The sequence below is a fragment of the Gorilla gorilla genome, chromosome 1, assembly GCF_029281585.2.
Source record: "Gorilla gorilla gorilla isolate KB3781 chromosome 1, NHGRI_mGorGor1-v2.1_pri, whole genome shotgun sequence".
NCBI classification, from domain to species: domain Eukaryota; kingdom Metazoa; phylum Chordata; class Mammalia; order Primates; family Hominidae; genus Gorilla; species Gorilla gorilla.
Genome location: NC_073224.2, coordinates 238,721,867 through 238,744,799, shown reverse-complemented (window position 1 = coordinate 238,744,799; position 22,933 = coordinate 238,721,867). Strand labels below are relative to the sequence as shown.

Below are 22,933 nucleotides of genomic sequence, written 5' to 3'. Positions count from 1 at the left end.
CCTTGAGGGTGATCGATGCCGAGGGCTCCTTTCCCAGGCTCTCGAGTCAGGAATTGCTGCTCAGCACCCACACATCCCGCAGGTGCAGGGGGAGGGCGCTGGAGGGACGAGGGTGGCTGAGTCGGTTCTTCTGGCCCGGAGGGAGCGGCGAGAGACGCAGGGGCCCGGGGCCAGGGGGTCTGCGGGGCGGCTGGCGCTTGTTGCCCACAAGGTCTAGAAGCAGCGCAGGGAAGGGCTCCCGCTCTGGGCTCCCCCCATGGAAGGAGTCGGGAGGGGCCCCTGCACCGAAATAAAACAGCGCAGATGGCTCCGGCCTCTTTTAAAAACTCTATTTGGTGCGTGCCCACGGTGCTGCGTCCCGTCAGACATACCTGTATAGATCTCTCTATTTATATATATATATATATAAAAGGTTCTTTAGCAGTTAAATAGATTCCAATACGAACGTCTCCCAGGACAAAGCTGCGTCTTGCCTCTGGATCACACGCATCTGTGCGGCTGGGGCGTATGTGCCGTGTCACAGCAGTACCATATAAATACGTTGATTTGAACGCAGTTTCCCTGTGGTGGTAAAAATACATTCCTGACAAGTGACAAGCAGAAGAGTCCGGCAGCCGCAGTGCCTCACTCGGCCGGGACCTCGTACTTGAAGATGACGCTGAAGAGCCGGCCGCCCAGCCGCTCGGCCAGCCACGTGTTCTTGATGACGGCCAGCTTGAGGCTCTCGCAGCGCAGGGCTGCGTGGTAGTTGGTGTGGACAGCACGGCCCATGCCCTCGATGACCACCAGATCCGCGCCACGCTCCCTCACCAGTGCGGCCAGCCCCTTATCCAGGCGGCTTTGGGGAGGAAGAGGACGGTGAGACTGGGCAAGCAGACCCCAGACCCCAGTTCCCATACAGTGCGGCGACCAACGTGAAGGCTGAAACCCCTACCGCTCAATTCCCTGATGTGGAGGCCTCCAAACCCAGCCTCAGCCTGGGGCCTCCTCAGAGCAGCAGCTCACACACGGCCAGAGCAGCTGCAGCTTGGAAACTCTGCCCTAGATCTCCCGTGAACTCTAGGGATGGATTCCTTGTCATTTTCACGCCCTCTTTGTTGGTGAGAGTGGGGCTGGGGCACAGATGAAGCCGGCACTGGAGAATCCCACCAGGCAGAGCAGACCAGCGGCCCCAGCACTCAGAACCCGCTCATTTAAGGGGTTCCTTCCTCCTCTGCAATCAGGAGGACAGACAGCACCACATACAGTTGACTAATGACCTCCAGAACCACAGAAGCAGAGCCTGGCATCTATGTAGGACACGGAGGTGACAGACACCGGGCAGCTGCCCAGGTCGCCCTCCATCTCAGCTGAGTGGCCACAGGGACATTGGCCCCTCTTGCCCCAAGTCCCCAAACCCAGCCCATGTGTAGCCACCTCAGACCCTGAATCCATTCACCCTCCCCAGGCCACCTTCGGGGATGGCGTATCTGTCCCCTCCTGAGGTCAATCTGGGCCTGGGGTCAGAAGAGGCCGCAGGGGCAGTCCTGAGGTCGGTGTCCCGCATGCACCTGGGTGCAGGTGCACGGCACAGAGGGCACAGAGCCCAGGAGGGAGAGAACAGGTGCAGGGTGCGGGGTTACCTGAGGTCGAGGCACGGGGAGCTGGAGCCCGTCTGCACCAGCAGCAGCCTCTCTTCCCGGAGCGCAGAGCTGCCAGACACAAGGTGGTCAGCGCCCCCAGGAGGGTGGCCCCCGGGAGCTCCCAGTTCAGTGACAATCCCCATGGCCCACTCTGCCCAGCTGGTGCCCCTCCCCATCAAGGCCCCCCCAGCACTGCCCGCCAACACTCACTGCACGACAGGGTCCATGCCCGCAATACGCTCTGCCACGATGAGGGACTCGCTGTGGGTCACGTCGTTCAGGGCGGGGCCTGAGTTGCACGCCAGGATGACCTGCAGGAGGAGGGCCCAGGCTCTTTAGGAACCTGTGCTGGCCCAGCATGGAGCCTGCGTGCACCCTGGCCTTCGAGTGGCTGGGCTGGGTGAGGGCGCTGTACGCAGCGGGCCTGGCCAGCCACCTGCTGCTGAGGAGCAGGGACCTCGCCTGACCTTGCCACTCTGTGGCCCCTGGGAGGGAGCTGAGCCGAGGGGCAGAGCTGAGTTTAGAGCCTGCCCTTGGGACCTGCCTGTCTCCGATCGGCATGAAGTCACAGCCCCAAATCCTCCTTGCTGTGAGCACCCTTCCAGGAGCCTGGCGTCAGCCCTGGGCTTCAGCACATGGACCCTCAGCCTGAGCCCAGGGGGGCTGGGAGCCTCCACCCCAGATGAGGGCTCTGGGCCGCCTCCCCCGTGCTGCTGCCTGCACCTACCTGCTGCGTCCGGAGGAGCCCCGACCACCGCCAGAGGCCCACAGCGGCGCCAACCCCACCGAGAGCAGAGAAGCCCAGGGGAAGGGCCCCACCCACCACCTCAACACTCACCTCTGTCCCTCTAAGGAGTAGCTCCCTGACAAAGGGGAAGACTCCCAAAATGATGTCTATTCCACTGTTATCTGCGAAAATTAAGGCACATTTATGAGGGGGCCCCTGTAAGACAAAACCAGGACGTTCAGTTGGGAACAGGCGCATCCAAGCGAGTCAGACCGCACCCCTGCTGCCCGTCACGCTGCCCTGCAGGGGCCGAGACTGGGGGCTTCAGGGCCCCAGAGATGCCAGGGATGGGCTGTCCTGCAGGGGCCGAGACCAGGGGCTTCAGGACCCCAGAGGCACCGGGACGGGCCAGCCTGCAGGGGCTGAGACTGGGGCTTCAGGACCCCAGAGGCGCCAGGGACGGATTGGCCTACATGGGCCAGTGCCTGTCTCTTTCGGCAAGGCTTTGTGCCTAGAGCAGGTGACCTAAGAAGCAGTCACGACAGGAGGGCAAGTGTGGAGCAGGGTATGCTGAGACCCTTGGCTCGCAGGCTGGTGAGACTCTAACAGGAGGGGAAGGCCACCCGAGGCAGCCCATGCCCACCTCCCTCCAGTGACCACCCCCCCTGGGCCCCACTGTGTCCCCAGCAGCAGAGGTGGGAGGCCCCTCCACATACCTTTAATCTCCGAAGCCACTCGCTGTAGGAATCCACGAGCCAGGGTCTTTCTGAGACAGAGAGAGGGACACACGATTAGCCCGGTGCTCCAGGTCAGGGGTCAGGGAGACGCGTCTTCAGGTGTTCGTCTCTCCAGGAAGCAAGTTCTCCCCGCCCCCGAAGCCCAGCTGACAGAGCCTTGAGCATGGGAGGTGCATGGACCCCGACCGCGACCGCATTCGCTGTTGCAGAGAACGTCCAGGCACGGCCCCATCACAAGGCAAGGCCCCAGGTTACTTGGCCATCAGTACCTTGTAACTTCCTCTTTGCTTCTTCAAACCCAAAGTAGGGGTCGGATTCAAGGACACTGCATGGAGGAGGAGAAAAGAAAATTAAGACAACAGAACGAAAACCTTCAGCCACAGTGCTCAATGTGAAGACCCCGAATCCCTCCCAGGCGGGACAGAGGCAGCTGCTCAATGTAAAGATCCCAAATCCCTCCCAGGTGGGACAGGGGCAGCTGCTCAACGTGAAGACCCCAAATCACTCCCAGGCAGGACAGAGGCAGCTGCTAAGACCCCAAATCCCTCCCAGGTGGGACAGAGGCAGCTGCTCAACGTGAAGACCCCAAATCACGCAGGCGGTGTGGGGAGCCCCCAGCCACAAGGCCAATCCCATGGGTCACGACCCTCCTCCAATGCTCCTGACAGGCTGCGGCAGGGGCCTGTGTCCCAGAGGGGCAGCCATGATTGGAGGCGGCATTCTCATCTATGTCTCGAGACACGAGTGGGACCCAGGGAGGGCCGAGAACCCAGGCATTTCCCTCCAGCCCCACATGAAAAAAAGCAGGGACCACGAGAGGTGGTGCGGCCGCCTGGGGAGGCGCAGAGACTGGAAGCAGCTTCTTTGGGAGTGAAGGTAAATGATGGTGGGGGGGTTCATTTTCAAGATTCAGAGCCCCAGGAGACGGCGCCATGTGCTAGACACCTGCGTGTCCTACAGGCCAGTCTAGGGGACTGCTTTGCAAAGCACCCTTTGATCATCACATCAGAAATGTTTAATTCCTACCACACATAGGAAACATGAATTTGGATTCTGACAATAGAAAATGCCAGCCCCGATTTTCAAATCCACACCCCTAGGCCTCTGCGGCACCCATGCTTAAGGAAGGGGCCTCCTCAGAGCCTGAGGGGACAGACAAGGGCGCTGCGCCCTGCCCAGCCCCTGGCGCTGCTGCCATGTGCACTCCCTGGGCCCCAAAGCCCTGAGCCACCAAGCCACCAAGCGCCACGTGACCCCCGAGGGACCCGCTCCACCTCCTTGCACGCAAGCCTGGGGCAGGACAGGGACCCACGGGCTGCAGAGCCTGCTCCGAGCCCGCAGACACCTACTCAGACACGGCTTTGGCCCCCCAGTCAAAGACGTTCCCCGCCAGGAGGCCTTTCACCAGCGCCAGCTGCCGATCCTCCCAGCCCAGCGCGTCCAGGGAGCGCACAACCCCGGGGAAGCATCTCAGCGCCACGCCATTCTCCCGCTGCTTCACCTGTGGAGAGTGCCAGATGCCAGGCCTGAGTGAAGACGTGGCCTCAGCCACCCCGGACACCTGCCAGGCCCAGCCCGTTCCATACCACGCCCCTCAGGATTGAAGACTCAGGCCCAACCGGGACCCCACCAGGCACAAGCCTATCGGTCCGGGACAGCGGCCAGCACACAGCTGCACGGGGCTCTGAGGACGAGGCCCAGGACAGCTTCAGCCCCCATGTGACTGAGCAGTGGGTGAAGGGCAGGACAAGAGTGGAGGACATGGCCCCCACAGGTACCCACAGCCCTGGCCTCAAAACCCTTGACACCCAGACTTCCCCTGTCACAAGGCTTGGCGTGTGAGGGGAGGGAGGCATGGCGCTGGCCCTTTCCAGAAGAGGTGGGAGGAGTCCATGCCTCCGCTGCTGCCCGCTGCCTCCTGGCAGAAAGGGCCAAGGAGGACTCTGGCCGCCAGACTTGGGGAAGCAAAACGGACGCCCGGAAAGGCCCACCTCGCACGGCCCTGCACGTTGCCGGGATAGGAGGCCTCCGGTCACTGTCCAGCCTCCTAGGAGGGAGCGAGGGTGATCCAGGGTTCCAGCCCCTCCCCATGAGGGGAAAGCAGTCCCCAACCACAATCGCCCACCCTTGCAGAAGCTGGGAGGCCCTTGGCTCCTGCAGGCAGGCAGCCTGTGTCTGTCAGGAACACATCCAAACTGGGGTTCACACCCTTCTCTAGTCACAGCAGTCCCCACCCCTAAGTGGCCCCAGCATCTGTGGGGGTAACAGTTCCTCAGCAGATGCTGCCAACAGAGGCCCTGGCTATTGTGGTGCCAGGGCTGGAGCTGGGGCCGCTGCCAAACCTGCATGGCCTCAGACAGGACAGGATGCCCCGAGCCAGCGGGACAGAGACAGGACACACGGTGCCAGCGGGACGGGGACAGGAGTGAGCGGAAGGCCAGGGCACACTGCACTCACTTTGGAGTAGGGATCCGGGAAGTTGAACTCGTTCAGACAGTGCTCCCTGGTGTCCAGCAGGCTGCGCACGGTCAGGGTCCCATAGGCGCTGGGGACAGACACGGCAGAGGGCGCTGAGCAGGGCAGGCCGAACACCCGCCCGTCTGCCATCCTTGGCTGTGCCACGGACGTCCTCGGGAGCCCGGCAGTGCAAACGCCGCTTGAGGCGGGGCCCAAGGGGGCTGTGCCACCAGGGCCCACACCCACCCCCAGCGAGCTGGGGTCCGAATGCCAACATCACGGCACTTTCTCAGAGGTGCAGGGGCCCTCTGGATGGAAGAGGCGGCCACACACCGGGGTGCTGGGCACTTACAAGGGCTGCTGCCTCAGGGTCTGAAGCTTGTTCCAGTACTTCTGCCGGAACTTCTCCGCCCTCTCGGCTGCATCCACAGAGTCTGGCTGGCTCGCCACTGCGCGCTTCACTACCTGCCAGCGACAGAAGGAGGGGGTTAGTCAAGCGCTGGCCCTGCTGCTTGCGAAGTCCCCACATGTGACAGCAGGGGGCTCGGGGAAGGGTGGGGGTCGGCTGTGGGGGACTGTCTGGGGCAGGGTCGGGGCCGGCCGTTGGGGGCTGCCCAGGGCAGGGTTGGGGCGGCTGTAGGAGGCCTGGTGCAGGGTGGGAGCCGGCTGTCGGGGGCTGTTTGGGGCAGGGTGGGGGCTAGCTATGGGGGGCTTCCCGGGGCAGGGTCAGGGCCTGCTGTGGGGGACTGGGGCAGGGTGGGGGCTGCCTGGGCTGTGGTCAGGGCAGCTTCTACTGGAACGGGAAAGGCTGACGGTGACAGTTCACGGTCACCCGAGGCTTCCCTTTGCCATTCGCCCCTCCCAGTTGCCCTGGGAGGCAGGAGCAGGAGTGACCTTGGTCCCTCACCCCCCAGGAAACCCGAGGCCGAGACCCATGTCCTCAGACTCAAGCCCCCATCCTGTGCCGGGGACGAGGGGCTCTGGGCACTCAGAGCTCACTCCGGGTCCTGGGCAGGGCTGGGACTCCTCCCTCAGGACAAACCCTGGCATGACCCGGCCTCTCCGAGGGCTTCATGAAGAGTGCGTGTTGCTACCGGGGCTCCCTGGCCCCGAGCTGAGCTCCTGAGGGGCAGCGTGGCCCAGGGCCTGGCATTTGCTCCACGGGACCAGCCCAGCCTTGGAGAAGGTGGGACGCAGGAGCCCCAAGGTGGCCTCGCCGGGAGCTCGCTGGGGCTGAGCCTCACCCCACCCTCAGAGTCAGGGTCCCACAATGCCTCCCGCACCTCAGTCACACCTCAAAAGAGCAGAGACGTCTCCTAAATTGCTTTCTGAAGGAATGTGCTAGCTAGCAGAACTATCAGCTGCCCTTAGAAGCAACGTGTGCCTCGAAGACGCCACGTCCTCACTGACCCACCAGGTGGTCAGGAGCGGCATTTTTGCCTGAGAAACCGAAATCGCCCCTCTCACTCAGACGCAGATCGAGGGGTTTCTGGAAGACACTGGCCTGTCCCCCTTCGCCACCTTGGCTTTGCCCCCGGAGCCTTGGAAGGTTAACCCGGCCGCGGCCTTGGAATCGTCTAGACGGCACCCGGAGCCCTCACCCCGTCCAGGGCCTCCTCAAAGCAGGTGAGCCAGTATTTTCGGGCCAGAGCGTCATCGGTGAGGTCCACCGTGTCGGGCACGTAGGAGGGCGGGTCCAGGAGGAGCGGCAGGTTAACCAGTGGCCTCTCCAGCCGGTCCATTTCCAGCAAGTCAAACTGGAAGACAGGCAGTGGCAGGGTGGAAACGTCACCATGGTTCAGAACGACCTAAGCCACACTCAGAAGCTTCCACTCTCTAAGAAGGGAGATGTACTGCCTTCTTCCGCCATGTCTCTGGGCCACAGACGAGACCCCCACCAGGCCCCCTCAGCTGCCCGGCGGCCTGAGCCGGATACCTTGACTTACCCCCTGGTTTGACACTGGGGTTGCGTGTGCTCCCACCACACGCTTCCTGCCCCCAACACCTCCCCGCTGCAGCCACGCCTCCCCAATCACCGCTGCAGTCACCCTCCCATCACCCCTCCTCCACCATCCCTATAGTAACTCCGTCCCCCATCACCACCTCCCTGCAGTCACCCCTCCCTGTCACCCCTAGTTTCACCTCCTCCCGTCACCCCTGCAGTCACGCTGTTCCCACCTCTGGACCTCCAGGTGGCCGTGTCTGCAGAGGTTTGGGGTTCTGTCCTCACTAAGCGCCAGGCAGTGTTCCACCCCGTGCCGGGCAGGGAGCCCCCACGCCCCACGTGCACCCTTCTTCCTCCATGGCTGCCGGGCCTCCCAGCACGTTCTGTCCGTGAAGGGCTATGGCAAGGCCAGGCCATTATGCACCCAGGGCACCCCGGGGCCACCTGCACCCAGCACGGGCGCGCTCACGGGCCCTGCTGGCTTTTTCTACCTTATGCCGGGAGGAAGTGAACTGAACTGAGCCGACGCACACATCAGTACTCGGCTCTCTGCACGCTCACCGCAGCAGCCGCTGCTCTGGGACCAGAGGGGCTATGAGGGGAACTGTGTAGCTGGCCGCCTCTTCCCACCCTCCGGTGGCTACCCCACAGGTCACATGCTGGCCCTCTGCCCTTCTCCACTGGGGCACCCCTGCCGGCAACCCCTGGGGCTGGAGAAGCAGCCTCTGGGTGGGCAGGGACCTCCAGAGCAAAGGGGACACCTTCCAGGTGGGAAGCCCACGCCGGGCAGAAGCTCCACATGGAAAAAGCCAGTGCCTTCCCAAAGCAGGTGCAGAAGGCGGCAGGAGCCCCACCTTAACTACCACGGACCACAGCCGGGATCGCCTGGTGCTGCCTTGCCAGGTCGCAGGCTCCTTCTATCCTGACAAATGGGTTCAAATCTTCGCTTTGACTTTTTTGGACAATATAAACTGAAATAAATGACTCCATCTCTCTGCGTGTCAGTTTGATCCTCAGTAAGGTGGGGGCCCCTCCTGCCTGGCAGGGCTGTGCCACTGGTGGGGTACCAAATAGGTAACAAGCGCCTCCTGAACGGGGCCCCCGAAGCACTGTGGCCGTCCACGCAGTCACTCCAGGTTACAGTCCAGGACATTTGGCAAATTATGCACACTTGGCAAATCAGAAACTGAGGCTGGAAGACACCAAGCCCCTCTGCCCAACACCAGGGCAAAAGCTGAGAGCCTGGGGCTCTGCCAGGCCCCCAGAGCCTCGCCCCCACTCCCCTGCCTAGTGCGGGCGGTGGGAAAGGCAGACCAGGGCTGCGGCCAGTGTGGTGCGTCTGTGCGGGGCCGTGGCCTGGTGTGAATTGCAGGACCCACACAAAAGGGAGGCGCCCTCCTGAGAAGCAAGAACTCAACAAGTCGTGGTCTTGAAAATACTGACACTGAACCCCATGTCTACAAATGACAAGCAACTTCCCGCCAACAATGCCAGCGGCCTGTCCTGAGGGGTCCGACTAGCTTTGTGCATGACCTCAGGTTAACTGCTCACAGCTACAGAAGGAATGAGCCCCGCGGGGGGGCACGGTCGAGGACCCTGACAGCCTGTGACACGGGGCGGTTCCTGCCACGTGGGGCTGTGCTGGGGGCATCCCGTGTGGCTGACACAGGTCCTGGCGGGGGACCCTTCCAGAGCAGCTCCAACTCGGCAGACATGGGGTGCGTCTCCTAGCCCGCCGGTGCCACCCAGCTCAGGCCAGGGCAAACCCACCGGGGATCCAAGGAATGAGCCGGGACACCCCGAGGAGAGCAGACTGTAACCGACAGACCATCAGCCACAGTGCGCGGCAGAGTGTGCGGCAGAGCGCGCAGTCCTAGGCAGGGCCCTGGGTAGCTCCTGCGGTTTCGGGTTTCAACTCCAAAGTGGATGGGCCTTCTGGCGTGGGGAGAGGCCCCCGTCACCCCTGAACTTTACCAATCTCTCTGCAAACAAGAAGGCCGGATCACACAGACTCCGTAATTCCTGCTGAATGTTTCCAAAATACGAAAGCACCCAATGAGGGAGATGGGAAAGCAAGCCACAGTGTCCTTCTCTTGCCCCTAGTTATACCCCAGGTCCATGGGAGGATTCGCCATGGGCAGAGGCGCCTTTCAGCCGGTACAGCCACGAGAGGCTTCGCTCAGGGACAGGGGAGGTGAGTGCAGCACAGGCTGCTCCCCTGGGGCCCGGGGCGGCCAGAGCCCACTACTCACGGTGCCACTCCGCGCTCGCTGCGCCGGGCCGAGCTCGGGTGATGCACTCATCAGCCCGGAGCTGCCTGCATAGTTCTCTCCCCAGCTGTACTGGTTAGGATCTGGAAAGCAAGAAGCCAGGTCACTTGCGTTAACCTTGCCCTTGATTCAAAAGCAGGAGAGTGGAGGAGGAAAGGGTATAACATCGCTTATTAACTAAATTGTTAAAATGTTAGACATGCCTGCTGCTGTCACTTTCTGAGGACTCACGCTCCCCACCCCACCTCCACCCTGGGCCGCCCTGGCCTGGAACACAGGCCCAGGCCACAGCTGAGGCCCCACGCTGCTCAGGGGCGCCAGCACCGCGACTCACTGTCCTGCTCGGCTCCTTTCAGGAACGCTCCGATGGCTCCCAGGTAGCCTTCGTGCCTCAGAAACAGCGCCTGCACTTCCCCCTGCCATGGCCAAAGCACACGTGCTGCTGTTGGCCCCACACAACACCCGGTGCCTCCGCAAACCAGCTCAACGTGCGCGGGCCTCGCACCGCGCGGCCCAAACCCTCGAAGAGGTGCCACGGCACCCACGGCATAATTGCCAGTGGAATCGCGCCTGGCAGCAGAGGGCAGGCTGCTGTTTGAAGAAAGCTAAGGGTGAGACAGCTTCTCCCATGCAGCGAGTCCCTGGCCCACAAGTCTCTGCGTCAGGCATGTGGGTGGGCGTGCCTCTGCGGGGGCAGGGCACCCTGACCCCAGCGCAGATCAGCAGGCCCGCCTGGAGCTCTCTAGAATGCTCATCACTGGTGATGTACTCAGACTCAGGTGGCCACGGTGCCACAAAATGTAGGCTGCCCAGAATCAGTCAGAAGGGAGGGGTGCTGGGCTTCTTGGCCCCCACCCTCCAGGCCTCCCTGGGGGTGCTGCGGTGTCTAACCAGCACGACTGATTGTGAAGATCCTGGGGGTCCGCGTTAGAGGCCGGGGAGGGCGGCGCATCCGTTACCTTGGAGAAGAAGTTGATGCTATAGGTGATGGTACGCATGGTCACGGGGTGGCCCCGGATAAAGAAGCCTCCAAAGTACACGCGGTCCAGGCTGTGCAGCCGCGCGTGGAGGCAGGCCAGCTGCCCAATGTCGTTGCTGATCATGTGCAGCAGGCTCTTCGCCATGTCTTCTTTGGAGAACTCTGAGGAGGGGAAGGAAAAGGCACTCATCTCCAAGTACAGCAAGTGCACGACGTGAGAGCGAGCAGGAGGGGAGGGGGAGAGCGAGCTGAGCGGGAGGGGAGGGGGAGAGAGAGCCGAGCGGGAGGGGAGGGGGAGAGAGAGCCAAGTGGGAGGGGAGGGGGAGAGAGAGCTGAGTGGGAGGGGAGGGGGAGAGACAGCTGAGTGGGGGAACTGGAGCCCAAGCGCGGGAGGGGAGGGGGAGAGAGCTGAGTGGGAGGAGAGGCGGACAGAGAGCTGAGTGGGGGAACTGGAGCCCAAGTGCGGGAGGCTGCGTGTGATGTGTGAATCATTCCTGGACGGATTAGGCTTTGTTTTCAAGGAGGAAAAAACCCAAACCGCTTTTCCTAACTCAGGAAACTGTTTTTCTTCCAAAACCAAGACCGTGGCGTTTATTTGCCGACGTTCTGAGCAGTGGGCCTGAGCTGCAGCGACTCGGCAGGAAGAGGTTACAGGGCTGACACCCAAGACCCCGACTCTCCAGGGAGCGGTTGTGGGAAAGCAATGGTGGGGGAAGCTCCTGTCCGCAAGACCCCAAGTGTCCCCACCATCCTGCTCTCTGGCGGCAGAGGCCGGGGTGGGCACCTTGGTCGGCAGTGGCCGACTTCCCGAAGCTGCTGGCGATGAGGTTCCCGCTCAGCCCGAGCGTCTGGTGGGCGCCGCCGTAGACGTCCCGCACCAGCATGTCCACATTGCTGTGCTGGCCCCTCGAGGCCAGGTGCAGGAGCTCGTCAAACTTCTGCGGGACACGGTGAGGGGGCGGGTGAGGCGCAGCCCCACGACCCCAGAAACCAAGCCCACGGCAGAAGGCACGCGCGGGCAGGGGGTAAATGGGCCGTCATCACGTGGGACCAAAGGCAGGAGGCGGCAAGCGGGACCCTCGGGCCACCCAGCCAGGATAGAAGCTCTGGGTGCTGAGACATCCATCCCTCAGGGCGCAAAGAGTGAAGCCGCAGAGGCCAGAGACCCACTGACGCCAGTCAGGAGGGAGGCCTGGAAGCAGCTTTTGCACCGCCCAGCCGTAGGCCTTCGGGGGAAGGAAGCGGACATCTCCGCAGACCCTGGAGGGTCTCTGGCAGCTGCCGCATACCTTCGTTTTGGTGAGCAGAGCGCCAAGCCCCCAGAAGGTGCCGCCTCCAATGGAGCTGCCGCCGACCCACTCGAACCTGTCCTCCGTCTCCACCTGCAACAGAGCCAGGGCAGGTGCGCCCTCAGTGGGCCCTCAGCCACACAGGCTCCCCCGCCCTCCGCCGCATGTGCTGCGCTGGGGTGAGCCCCGCCCCCACCCCAACCGCCAGTGGGAGGACTCTCACGGCCAAGCCTTGGGGCGCTGATGCCCCTCCCACAGCGGCTCTGAGCTCACAGCCTCGCCCCCCCCCTCCCGCCCACTGGGCCCCATCCATGTGCCCAGCCCTGGCTCCTGCACACAGCGAGGGCTTAACAAACTATGGCTAAACCATCCACTCATTCATTCATGAAGCCGGGTCTTACCTTCACGATGGAGACTCCAGAGCCGATATTGACAAGAAGATAGGGGAAAATGTGGGGGTGGTTGGTCTGGAACCGGAACTCAGGGTCGGAATCCTTCTGGTACACGAAGGCCTCATGGGGGATGTTCTTGAGCACGAAGTTGCACCCCTTAATCAGGCACGTCATCACGTCCTCCTTGTCGACTCTGAAAAGGAAGCGCCAACCCCTTAAAGAGTCTGGGCCACAGACAAGTGCAACCATGCAAGCCTGCCTGGTCCGAAGGGGCAGCCATGCCCCATGCATGATCTGACACACGAGCGCCAGGGACGCGGCTCTGGGACGCCCAGGGACTCGGGGGCAGACACATGTTCCTTTCTCGCCCTTGAGATCCCCACTCACTTCAGCCGCAGCTTCTCTTCGATGAGGTCCTTGAACTTGTAGGCCCCGCCCCCGGTCGCCTGGATGACCTTGGTCTCTGTGTTGACGAGATGGTCTTTGATGAAGTCCAGGCAGGCTTCGATGTAGGTATTCTCAAACTTAATGAAGTGCAGTCGAGCAGTGATCTCTTCTTGAACTGAAATCTCATAGGGCGGCTCATGATCACGTTCTGTGTCCTGGAAAACAGAGTAGGGGAGGCCGCATGTGTGTGGGACACCGCGCCGGGCTGGGCTGTGCACACCCTGCCCTAGCGGAGCTGGCTGTTCGCGCCAGCCTTCAACCAGGCGGGGCTCTGAGGCAGAATCCTGGGCAAGAGGGAGGAGCCCAGGACCGTGGCGACCTCAGGGCCACCCAGCAGGAGCGGAAGCCTCCCCCGGGGGAGCACAGGCAGGCGCAGGTTCCTACAAAGGGTCTTGAAGGGACACGGCGGAAGGCAGGGGAGGCTGTCCCTGCTAGAAACTCCCAGGACACTGAAGTCGAGGTCTGCAGCAGCAGAGGGATGACTGCGAGACAAGTGCCAGGTCCAAGACGACAGAGAAGCGGCTGCCCTGCCCCGGGTGGCCACAGGGCAGGCTCACCTTTCCGGAGTGGTCGAAAGACCGCACCTTGGCGACTTTGTGCTGTACCGTTGAATAGTAGGCCAGCTTGGTTAACGACCCACCTGCAGGGGAGACACAAACCGGGCAGGATTCAGGACCAGGAGACAGCGGGGCCTGGGGGTCCATGCCCCACACTCTCTGGGTGTCCTGGAGACTAAAATCTCTGTAGATGAGGGGTTTGGGGCTACTGGAACTTACAAACCCTGTGGGCACGAAAGAGGACGGGACAACGAACAATTAAATCTACACTTTTCTTTTTCAAATTCGGCTCCTCCTCAGCTCTCTGGCCAAACTGAGCTCAAGAGGTCCCGCTTCCCCTTGGCACCAAGTCCTGTAGAGGAAAGGGAGAGCTGTCTTGCTTTGGGTAACCTTGGTTATCCTCACTGCTTTAAGAAAATTCAGTTTCAAGTGATCTTGCTAATGACCCAAAGCGATAAGCTGACAAATCCAGGCTGTTTTCGTTTAAGAAGTACATCCTCGACCGTCCCTGCTTACAAAGGAGGCTCTCCTCACAGCCCAGGGCGGTAATGGGGCCTGAGCAGCTCCCCTACCCTGGAGAGGCAAACGGTGCCGCTGGCTACTCTTGAGAGGCTCCAGGCAGAAAATGCAGCCCCAGCCCCAAAAGTAGCCAGAAGTCAGAGGCCACCAAAGTCTGTTTCCCCACAGGCCGAAGTCTCTCTGATGCTCTCGAGAAGCCCTGTGGCTTCCAGGATGCCGCCTGTGATCAAAGGTTGAATAAATATCAGGAAATGAAAGGGGCTCTATGCACCTGAACCAGGTTTCAGGGAAAGGTGAAAAGATTCTTGAAGAAGGCCTTTTCAAGGACAAACTCTTCTAAGTCAAAAAAAAAAAAAAAAAAAAAAGCCAGACATTGTTGAGGCTAGAGTTGTATTCATAGATTTGAAACTCCATGAACGACAAATAGAAAAAGAAACAAAATGTGACTTTAAGTGCACTGCGCGGTGCTATAGTGACTTAACGGAGGGCACCGTATGGTGCTATAGTGACTTAACGGAGGGCACCGTATGGTGTTATAATGACTTAAAGTGCACTGCGCAGTGCTATAGTGACTTAACACAGTGCATTTCTTACAGGGCCTGACAAAAAGAGGCAAAAATCCCACAGCATGAGAGTAATGAGGCTAAAGTTATTTTCAAATTATTGTTTTTTGACAAAATACTATAAGGATATCTGAGAACAAACACTCAGGTCAGTAAAAAGATTTGGAAACAGCAAGGAAACAGCCAATGCTGTTCATGTAACAAAACTCACCGTGTCCAGGCCCCACAACAGCCATCCCAGGGCACCTCCTGCCTGGTGGTGAGGGCAGGCTCCCCGACGGCCGGCGTACAGTCTGGTGGACGCGTCACAGGCTCAATCTGATCCCCTAGCCTGTGGCTTTAAGCCTCCTTATCCCCTCCCCCGCCCCCAGTCCTGGCCGGGCCCGGAGAGTCTCACTAAAATACACCATGCTGCCGACCCACCTCAGTAAATAAATCGTTTTCTAAAACGACAGATGATGCAAGAGGATGAAGATCTATTTTAAGAGACTCATCAAAAGTCACTATAAACAAACTCTCAGGTCACAGAAATCCAGTTTCAGGACCTGGGATCTTTGTGTTAAATACACGCCCAAACGGGATGTACTGGGGTTGGGAGAGAGGTGGGGGTGGGTTGGTTTCTGCAAGATACGCATCCTCCCTCCCCGAGACCCCTGCACGGAGAAGCCCAGCAAGGCCAGTGTTCCGTCTTCCTACTCCCCACACCCAGGGGGGACAAAACGGGACCTGAGGCGTGCGGGGCACGCACAGCAGGGAGATCTGTTAGAGCAGAGGGAACCGCCTGCGGGCGGGGACCCTTCCGGACTGAGCTCAGGGACCCCTCGGAATCACAGCAAACCGCGGCTGGCAAGGCAGTGACAGGAGTGCCCCCTGGCGGCTCTCCAGGCTGCCCGCGCTCAGCCCTGAGGCCAACAGCTGGTGGGGGAAGGGGGCTTCCCAGAGGTTTGGTCACCTGTGCTCTTCATACCTGAGCCATGGCCTTCTAGTTCTCCCTGTCCCACAGGCCCCATCCCCTCTGCCATTCTCTCTGGTCCTGTGTTTCCTCTTTGGGCACCAATGGAGGGCAGGACAGCCCAGCAGTGGCCCCTTCCTGTCTCACGTGCCTCTGAGGAACCCTCCCCACAGCCCGCAGAAACCTAAAATCAGATAGAAGCTGCAGTATGTTTTGAGAAATACAACGTCCCTGCTGCTTTCCAAGAGGTGAATCTGCTCAGCAGACATCAGCATCCCGTCGAGAGGAAAACAGCTTGCCAGAACACAGGGCAGGTGAGATTTCCTAGATCCAGAGACATAGGCAAGGGAAGAGGAAATGGGAGAAGCCTGCTTTTAAACAATACTGTTGACAAGCACTTTGGCTTTGAGGGTTCCTGGGTTGAAGACACCCCACCCTGAGCGTGGCCTCCCAGCAGCTCGGTCAGGAGTAACAAACAAAAGGTCTCTCAGTATCAGTCAATAGGTCCTCTTAAGAACCAGAGACACAGGACCCAGACGCAGGGAGAAACTTTGAAGAGGGGAAATAAATACCAGCACTAAACAGACCTCTTAGAGTATCCTTCTACCAAGAAACCCCCTGGGCTCAGCCTGGAGAACAGGCTGGTACTCCAGGGCCCTCCAGGGCTGTCGCAGCCCTTCCTGGACAGCCCCAGCTCTGCGGCTTCACGTGCCTCTCGGGGCCACACAGAACATCTACGGTGAGCCCTGTTCTCCTGGCCATTCCCCAGATGACTTATGCAGGCCAACTGCAATTGCATTTCAGAAACATTTCGTTCCGACTTGTTTCCAGTAACAGAATCCCCCAGTGTAAGGGCAGCAGAACCTTGCAGAGCACACGCTCTACCGGGCCTGAAGGTCTCAGAAGGCTGGGAAGCATGGCTGGGGAGCCTCTGGTGAGGCCTGCGGTAGACAATCCCCTAGGCTAGGGCTGCAAGCTCAGCACCTGCAGCCCAATAACCAGTCAGTCCCAAGTCCTATCAGCGGTCCCTAAAGATGCTACTCACACGTTCTCATACCTGGCACCAGGCCACACCCCCTAAGAAGCATTGCCTCTCATAAGCTCACTGAAAGGTGGGAGCCAGGACCTACAGCTACTTCCATTCTCATCACCCCCCACTTCCCTAGAGGACACCCTTCCCTGGCTGGACATCTCAGAGAGATGATGACACCAACAACCCCGAGGACACCACAGCAGCAAACATGTCAGATGCACCAGGAGCACACAGCTCAGAGGGAATGGCCTGGGTCTCTCTGAGTCCCAGCTTTTCCAGGGAGGTGGGAAGCAGTCAGCGGCAGGCCCATTCATCCCAGTATTTACTGGGTGGCAAAGACAGGTTGGGCATCCTTTTGGGGGGCTGGGGCTACAAGACACACCGCTGCTCTTGTGGGATTCACACACAAGCAGACTCAGCCTACAGCCGAGATGAGTGCTAAGAGGGAGAGGTATGCGAAGCCGCAGCGGCTATTCAAGGGGGGTTTCTCCAGGTGAAGCTGCCCCCAGGAAGCCCTCATGCCTGAAACATGGGCAGAGTAGGAGAGCAGGGAGTGGCTGGTTCAAATCCTGGTTCTGCCACTTTCTAGCCCGATGACCCTGGGCAAATTAGTTCACCTTTCTGGACCTTTCTGGGGCTTAGTATCCTCATCTGCGAAAAGGGAGTAATTCGCGTTCCTCCTCTAGAGGTGGCTGGGAGGTGTCCGGGAGTCAGGAGCGTGGGAAAAAGGTCTAGAACAGAGCCTGGCCCGCCGTCATTACTGAGAGCACAGCCATCAGGCAGGAGGGTTTGCAGCGGACCCTGGAGAGGCCAGGGCAGAAGTGCAGGCCGCCTTAAAGGCCACGGAAGGCACGGGTGGCTTTTAAACCAGAGGCACGAGTTCCCAGGTCCCACGTCCACGGCCGCCTGAACTCACGCCCGGCGTCCACTCTCCAGAGAGCGGGGCCTGTGCACGGACTGTCCGGCCCGCGGGCCACAGCTGGCCACGCCGCGGGAACGCGCGGCCTTTTCGGGGCCACTCTGCCAAGGGCTTCCCGCCGAGCTCGTCCTCGTGTCGACCAGAACTAAGGACCCCAAATCTCAGGCCAGCCACCAGCCAAGCGGCGGAGCCGGGGCGCCCAGCTGCCGATGTGGCCGAAGACATAAAATTCCACCGACCCTCCCACCTCGCGGCGGGTAACGCTGGACCCCGGCCCCCAGCCACCCAGGACGGCCGCGCGAACTACCAGGCCCGGCAGGCCCCGCTCTGGTCCCTGCGGCGCCTCCCGGTAGCTGTAGTCCGGCCGTCGCCCCGAGCCCGCGCATCAGCTCCCCTGCGGACTACAAGGCCCGTGAGGCTGTGCGCGGACCCGCGGACTACAAGGCCCGTGAGGCTGTGCGCGAGGCCCGCGCCCCCGCCCTTCGTCCTTCCCGCCGCCCCCGCTCGCCGGCCCACCGCCGGCGCCCCGCCCGCCCCCGCAGCCCGCGCCCGGCGCCCGGCCTGCGGCTACCTATGTCGATGGCGAAGCGCTTGGCGTTCTCCAGGTTGCGGAAGATCTCGTCGGGGGGCAGCGTGATGCTCTTGTCCAGACTGTCCCCGCTGCTCCCGCTGCCGCTCGCTCCACACTCCGCCATTTTGAAAGTGCCCGGCCAGCTCATCAGCCATGGAGATATATGCGCATATATTTGACTGCTAAACGCCCCCTCGCATAGATTATGTTAATGAGGCGCCGGCCCCGCCCCTTCCCTCCCCCACCCCCGGCCTCTGAGGTCTCGGCCGCTACAGGGCGAACTAGGGCCAGTGCTGGGCAGGGGTCCGAGAGGCCCGGGGCTGCGGGCGGGCGGGCGGTTATCCTCCAGAGATCGCGCATCAGTACAGAACATCTGGACTGATGTTCTTTTACCGCGCTGTCCACAGGCTTAACTCAAGTGCTCTGAGCCCTGCTGAGGGAGGCCGCAGAGGGCGCCCACCTGCTTCAAGGGGGCACGTGGGTCTGCAGACTGTCAGAGAGCCCTGCCCTTCAGCGAGTGCCTGCTGTAAGCTTGGCCCTGCACGCCAGGGCGAATGTGATGCGGTCTTTGCTAGGGTGACTCAATCCTGGCTTCCCAGGTTCGTGGGACTTTCAATGTTAAAAGTCCCATGCAAACCAGAGGAGTGGGGAACCCTGCCCCACCTGGGAGGAGCCCCAGCCTGGCATGCACCTGCGGGTAGGGAAGATGTGTGCTGTAATGGCGATCCGTAGAAAGTGCTGTGGTCGGGGGAAGCCAGGCAGGCTGCCTGCGGGCAAGACAGGTGCCTGGGAGGCTGCAGGAACAAGCCTTGGAAGCAGCTGGAGCCAGGACAGGGGTATAGGTGGGGCAGGCCAGGGTTCCAGGGTGAGTGGCTGGGAAGCCCTGCTGGCATGAAGAGATGCATCTTCTCCAGAGGCTCTGGGCGCCTTGGGAAAAAGCCCAGTGTTGGAAGCAGACAGATCAGCCCCTCCCGGGTAACCCAGGGTCATTACTGCACGTCTCTGGCCCTCAGCCTCTGTCTGCACGTGGAGAATGCCACCAGCTGCCTGGCAGGGCTCCTGGGAGCACAGGCCTGTGGGGCGGCACAAACTCCAGGGATAATGCATCTGTGTGCGCGGGGCAAGACTTCAGGGAGGAGGCATCCTTGCCTGTGTCTTCCAAGGGGGTGGGTGTGTGGCTCTGGAGGGGGAGCCTGCCCCAGGGAGGCCTGGGTGGAAGAGTGGAGCACACCCCAGGCGGCTTAGACCTCTGGCAGCTCAGACCCCTGGCAGCACAGTGTGCCATGGGCCAGCCTGGCAGGAGGTGCCCTCCATGAGGGGCGCCCACCTGTGTGCCCACTGAACATGCGGGAAACATGCAGGCGAATGGGGGCCTTCCCTGTCCTCTGCCCACCATACCCCGGGGCTCGGTAGGGACCACTGGCAGGCACTGGGTTGGTCTGGTGGGGGGACCCTGTCTAGACTGCCTGTGGAGTAGCCAGAAAGGGGCTGAAGGCTGAGCAGAGTGAGAGGGGCTGAGCAGGAAGGAGCAGGCAGGGCAGGCCCACACGCGGGGCTGCCATTCAGCGGGGGTGGGAATGCGGCCCACTCCGGCCCAATCCTTGCTGGATGGATTTTGCCTCTTGGGAGCTGGTCCCTGGGAGCCATAGGCCTCAGTTCTTGCAGACTCAGCCAACACCCTGTGGCCTGCCTAAAAATACATGCCCTTTCTGAGGCAAGGGATGGCCCCGCGCAGGCTCCTGCCAGGACTGCCAGATCCTGCCTTGGCACGGTGGCCAGCAGGCAGGTGTCCCCGGAGCCCATGCCAGGACTGGCGCTGCAGGCCGTGGGAGTGTGCAGCAGCAACTCGGGGCAAATGTTTTGTCCTGTTTGGCCCATGGCCAAGCCCCTTTGGCTGTAGCGACAGATCTGCGGGCTGTGGCCCTGGGTCGCCTCTCAGTGGACACAGCCTAAGGTCCTGCGCTGTCACCTTGCCCCACCCCTACCTTCCGGAAGCTAGTGAAAGGCCTGGGGGGGGAGACCCAGGGCTCCAACCATGTCCACCCCTCCAGCCCACCTCCCCCTGCCCCTGCCCCTCACCTGCTTTCCCTCCATCCCTCCCTCCCCCTGTTCTTCCGGAGCAAGGACCCCACCCTTCTTCCAGGGTCCAGGGGGCCACTGGCAGGGGTCCCTCCCTGCTTAACTGCTACCATGGCCCTGCCCATTCCCCTTCACCCCTGCAGACCCGCTCCGTGGCTGCCAAGGACAGGTGTGAGGCACAGCAGAAGACAGACTGTGTTGGGGGCTGAACAGTCAGATTTTATTATAAGGGCTTCAGAGCAGTCCCGTGGCTTCCACGTGACTGAGAGTTCAATTTCTGAGTACAAAGTCGTGCCCACACGCATCCACCCACACAGAGGAATCCTTTAAGGATCATAGTGGAGGCACCCACCCTCCCCAGACAGCCCACCGTGAGCCCCAGCCAGACCACCAGGCACACTCAGGAGCCTTTTGGCCATGGCCCTCAGGGTCCTGGACGCCCGTCCGGGGTGATCACTGTTTCCTATGAGGATACAGCTCGAGTTCGGCCTTCACAAAAGGCAAATGTGCCCGCGGCACAGCCCGCCTGCCAGGGATACGCCCAGCAGCTACGGGCCCTGAAGAAAGTCCTCTACAGGCTGGGGGCACCAGTGTGCGAGCCCCGGCACTACAAATATCATAGAACCCCGGGCGGCCGGGGACTTCCCAGAAGTCACTTGCTTAAATGCAAACACAGAACAACCCCATGGGGTCAGACACTTGGCAGAAGATGGGCCCTGATTGTCCTAAAACGGCAGGGACTCTGCACACACATTCTCTGAGAATGGGGCTCCTGCGGGCCGGCCAGCTTGGGGCCAGAGCCTTCCGGAGAAGGGCGCGTCCAAGCCCGGGGCGGACGACGGCGGGAATGCGCTTCCCTACAGGCGAGAGGAGGAGGCTCGCCCTCTGGTCGTCGGGCCGCGCGCCCGCAGGTCCCGCCGGGTCACCAGGGCCGCCAGAGGCCGCAGGCAGGCTGGTGTGCGGCGGCGGCGGCGGTGGCCTTGGCGGAGAGCGCGGGCGGGGGCGCGGCGCCCGGCGCCTTGGGCTCCTTGGCGGGCGCGGCGGGCGCGGCCGGGGGCCGCTGGAAGTGGTACAGCAGCTTCATCTGCGTGTCGCTGGCGGCGTGGAGCGTCAGGAACTGCACGGCCTCCTGCAGGCACCACGAGTAGCCTTCGCTGTAGTCCTGGTGCAGGCTCTTGGGGCCGGCGGCGGCGACGAAGGCTGCGGGGAGACGCGGCGGCGGTGAGCGGGCGGCGGGGCGCGGGGGAGCCGGGGCGCGGTGGGAACTCGGGGCGCGGGGGGCCCGGGCGGGCTCACCTTTGCTGTGCTTCAGGTAGCTGACAGCCATCTCCAGGATGTCGGCCTTCTCCAGCTTGGAGTTGGGCTGGTGCCGCGCGAACTCCTGCTCCAGCAGCAGCTTCAGCTGCTCGATGCTGCTGTTGATGCGGTCGCGGCGCATCTTCTCCACCACCGGCTTCCGCAGCTGCGGGAGGAGGGGGTGTCAGGCTGGCCCGGCACGGCGCAGGGAACCCCGAGGACCGGAGGCCGCGGGGACAGCGCGCCGGGCGAGCCTGGTACTTACTCGGTTTTTCTCTTTGGGGCTGAGCAGCTCCACGGCCACAGTGCTGGGGGCCATGCCTGGCGCGGAACAGGCGAGGAGGCGACGCGGGGAGGCCGGGCGAGACGAGGCGAGCGGGCGCGGGCAGGGCCAAGCGCGTCCCGGGCTGGCGCGGACACCGGCCCCGCGCGCCGACGCCCTATATAGGCGCGGGCGGCGGCCTGGCGCCTGGAGTCCGGGCGCCGCGGCCGTTCCCACACTCCGCGGCCAATGGCCGCGCGGGCCGCACAAAGGCGCCGGCCCATTAGCGCACGCTAAATTGCCTGTGAATTGGCGCGGGCACAATGGGCGCTCCCCAAGGAGCAGGTGGGCCGCGCGGCACAATGTCCGGGCTGTGGGAACGCGCTCGCCCTCATTAGCATCCCGGGGCCTGATGCCGGGAGCCCCGCGCCTCAATATGCTGCCTTTTCCCAGGCCGCCAAGCGGGGAGGGGGGCAGGAAGGAGGGCCCCCTCCCCCGCCCTCCCCTCCGCTCCCCTCCCCGGCCTCTCCCCAGCGGCTCCCCACTGCTGGCTGGCAGAGGCCGTAGGCACAGATAAGGGAAAAGCTGTAGAATGAACAAGTGCCACGGCTTCCTGGGGGATGGGCACCTTCCCTGACTGGGACCTGCTGCCCCTCCAGGGGAGGGGGACAGAGGGGGCCACGCTCTTAGGATCAGTCCTACGTGCCTATATTACAAGCCCCCTGACTGTCACCTGGGACTCCTGACTTCTCCAGACCTAGAAAACGGGCCTTGTACCTTCCTGGCTGGGCTCCGGGCAGCTCCAGGAAGCTGGGGCCCGTTCTCCACGTGGAGCCCGGCACCCCGCAGCTCTCCCCGCTTCCTGCACCCTGTCCTCCCAGGAGCACTGTAACCCACAGCAGCACTGGGGCTGCTCCACGAGCTGGCAGGTGTCACTCAGGGGCCTCTCCCCACCCCTATCTGGCCAGGGATCTGACTACAGTGTCCACGCAGCTCGGGAGGCCTCGGCTCTTGGCACGCTTGCTGTGGCCACAGTTTATGCATGCCACAGCTCCACCTAGTCTCTCTGGCAGCCAGGGCACTTGTAGGGCTTGCTTTCCTCCGGCATTTTGCCAGTGGGTAGGGAGTGGGTGCCAGGTGGCAGGCTTGAGGATCAGAGGCCATGCCAGCCCTAGCCCCCCCCCAACCACCGGTCCACGGGATGAGCTAATAACCCCGGTACCTGGCCAACTGAGCTGAGCGCCCAGCCACTTTGAGGCAATGAATCCCACCCTGGGTCCTTAGGGGAGGGTCCCTTGGGAGACCCCTACCCCCTAG

At 62.0% G+C, this 22,933-nt stretch overlaps 2 protein-coding genes across 3 annotated transcripts; both read right to left on the bottom strand.

The window, feature by feature from the left end:
* Positions 1-314: 314 nt before the first annotated feature.
* PANK4 (pantothenate kinase 4 (inactive)) lies at positions 315-18,136 on the bottom strand. Its single transcript, XM_055348482.2, has 19 exons — positions 17,980-18,136; positions 13,423-13,505; positions 12,806-13,020; positions 12,428-12,611; positions 12,027-12,119; positions 11,522-11,675; positions 10,718-10,899; positions 10,093-10,174; positions 9,741-9,841; positions 7,145-7,300; positions 5,896-6,008; positions 5,544-5,631; positions 4,436-4,587; positions 3,356-3,411; positions 3,066-3,115; positions 2,461-2,565; positions 1,833-1,933; positions 1,623-1,691; positions 315-838 (listed from the first exon to the last, which is right to left on the bottom strand). The coding sequence occupies exons 1-19, from the start codon at positions 18,125-18,127 to the stop codon at positions 625-627; spliced, it is 2,346 nt and encodes a 781-aa protein (XP_055204457.1). The 5' UTR covers positions 18,128-18,136; the 3' UTR covers positions 315-624.
* Positions 18,137-20,167: 2,031 nt separating this feature from the next.
* On the bottom strand, positions 20,168-22,063 carry HES5 (hes family bHLH transcription factor 5). Of its 2 annotated transcripts, XM_055348677.2 has the most exons (3): positions 21,620-22,053; positions 21,355-21,520; positions 20,170-21,258 (listed from the first exon to the last, which is right to left on the bottom strand). In XM_055348677.2, the coding sequence occupies exons 1-3, from the start codon at positions 21,671-21,673 to the stop codon at positions 20,981-20,983; spliced, it is 498 nt and encodes a 165-aa protein (XP_055204652.1). In that variant the 5' UTR covers positions 21,674-22,053; the 3' UTR covers positions 20,170-20,980. The 2 variants fall into 2 exon arrangements, with proteins under 2 accessions (XP_055204632.2, XP_055204652.1); XM_055348657.2 differs by having other exon boundaries at positions 20,168-21,520; positions 21,620-22,063.
* Between the last annotated feature and the right edge of the window lie 870 nt (positions 22,064-22,933).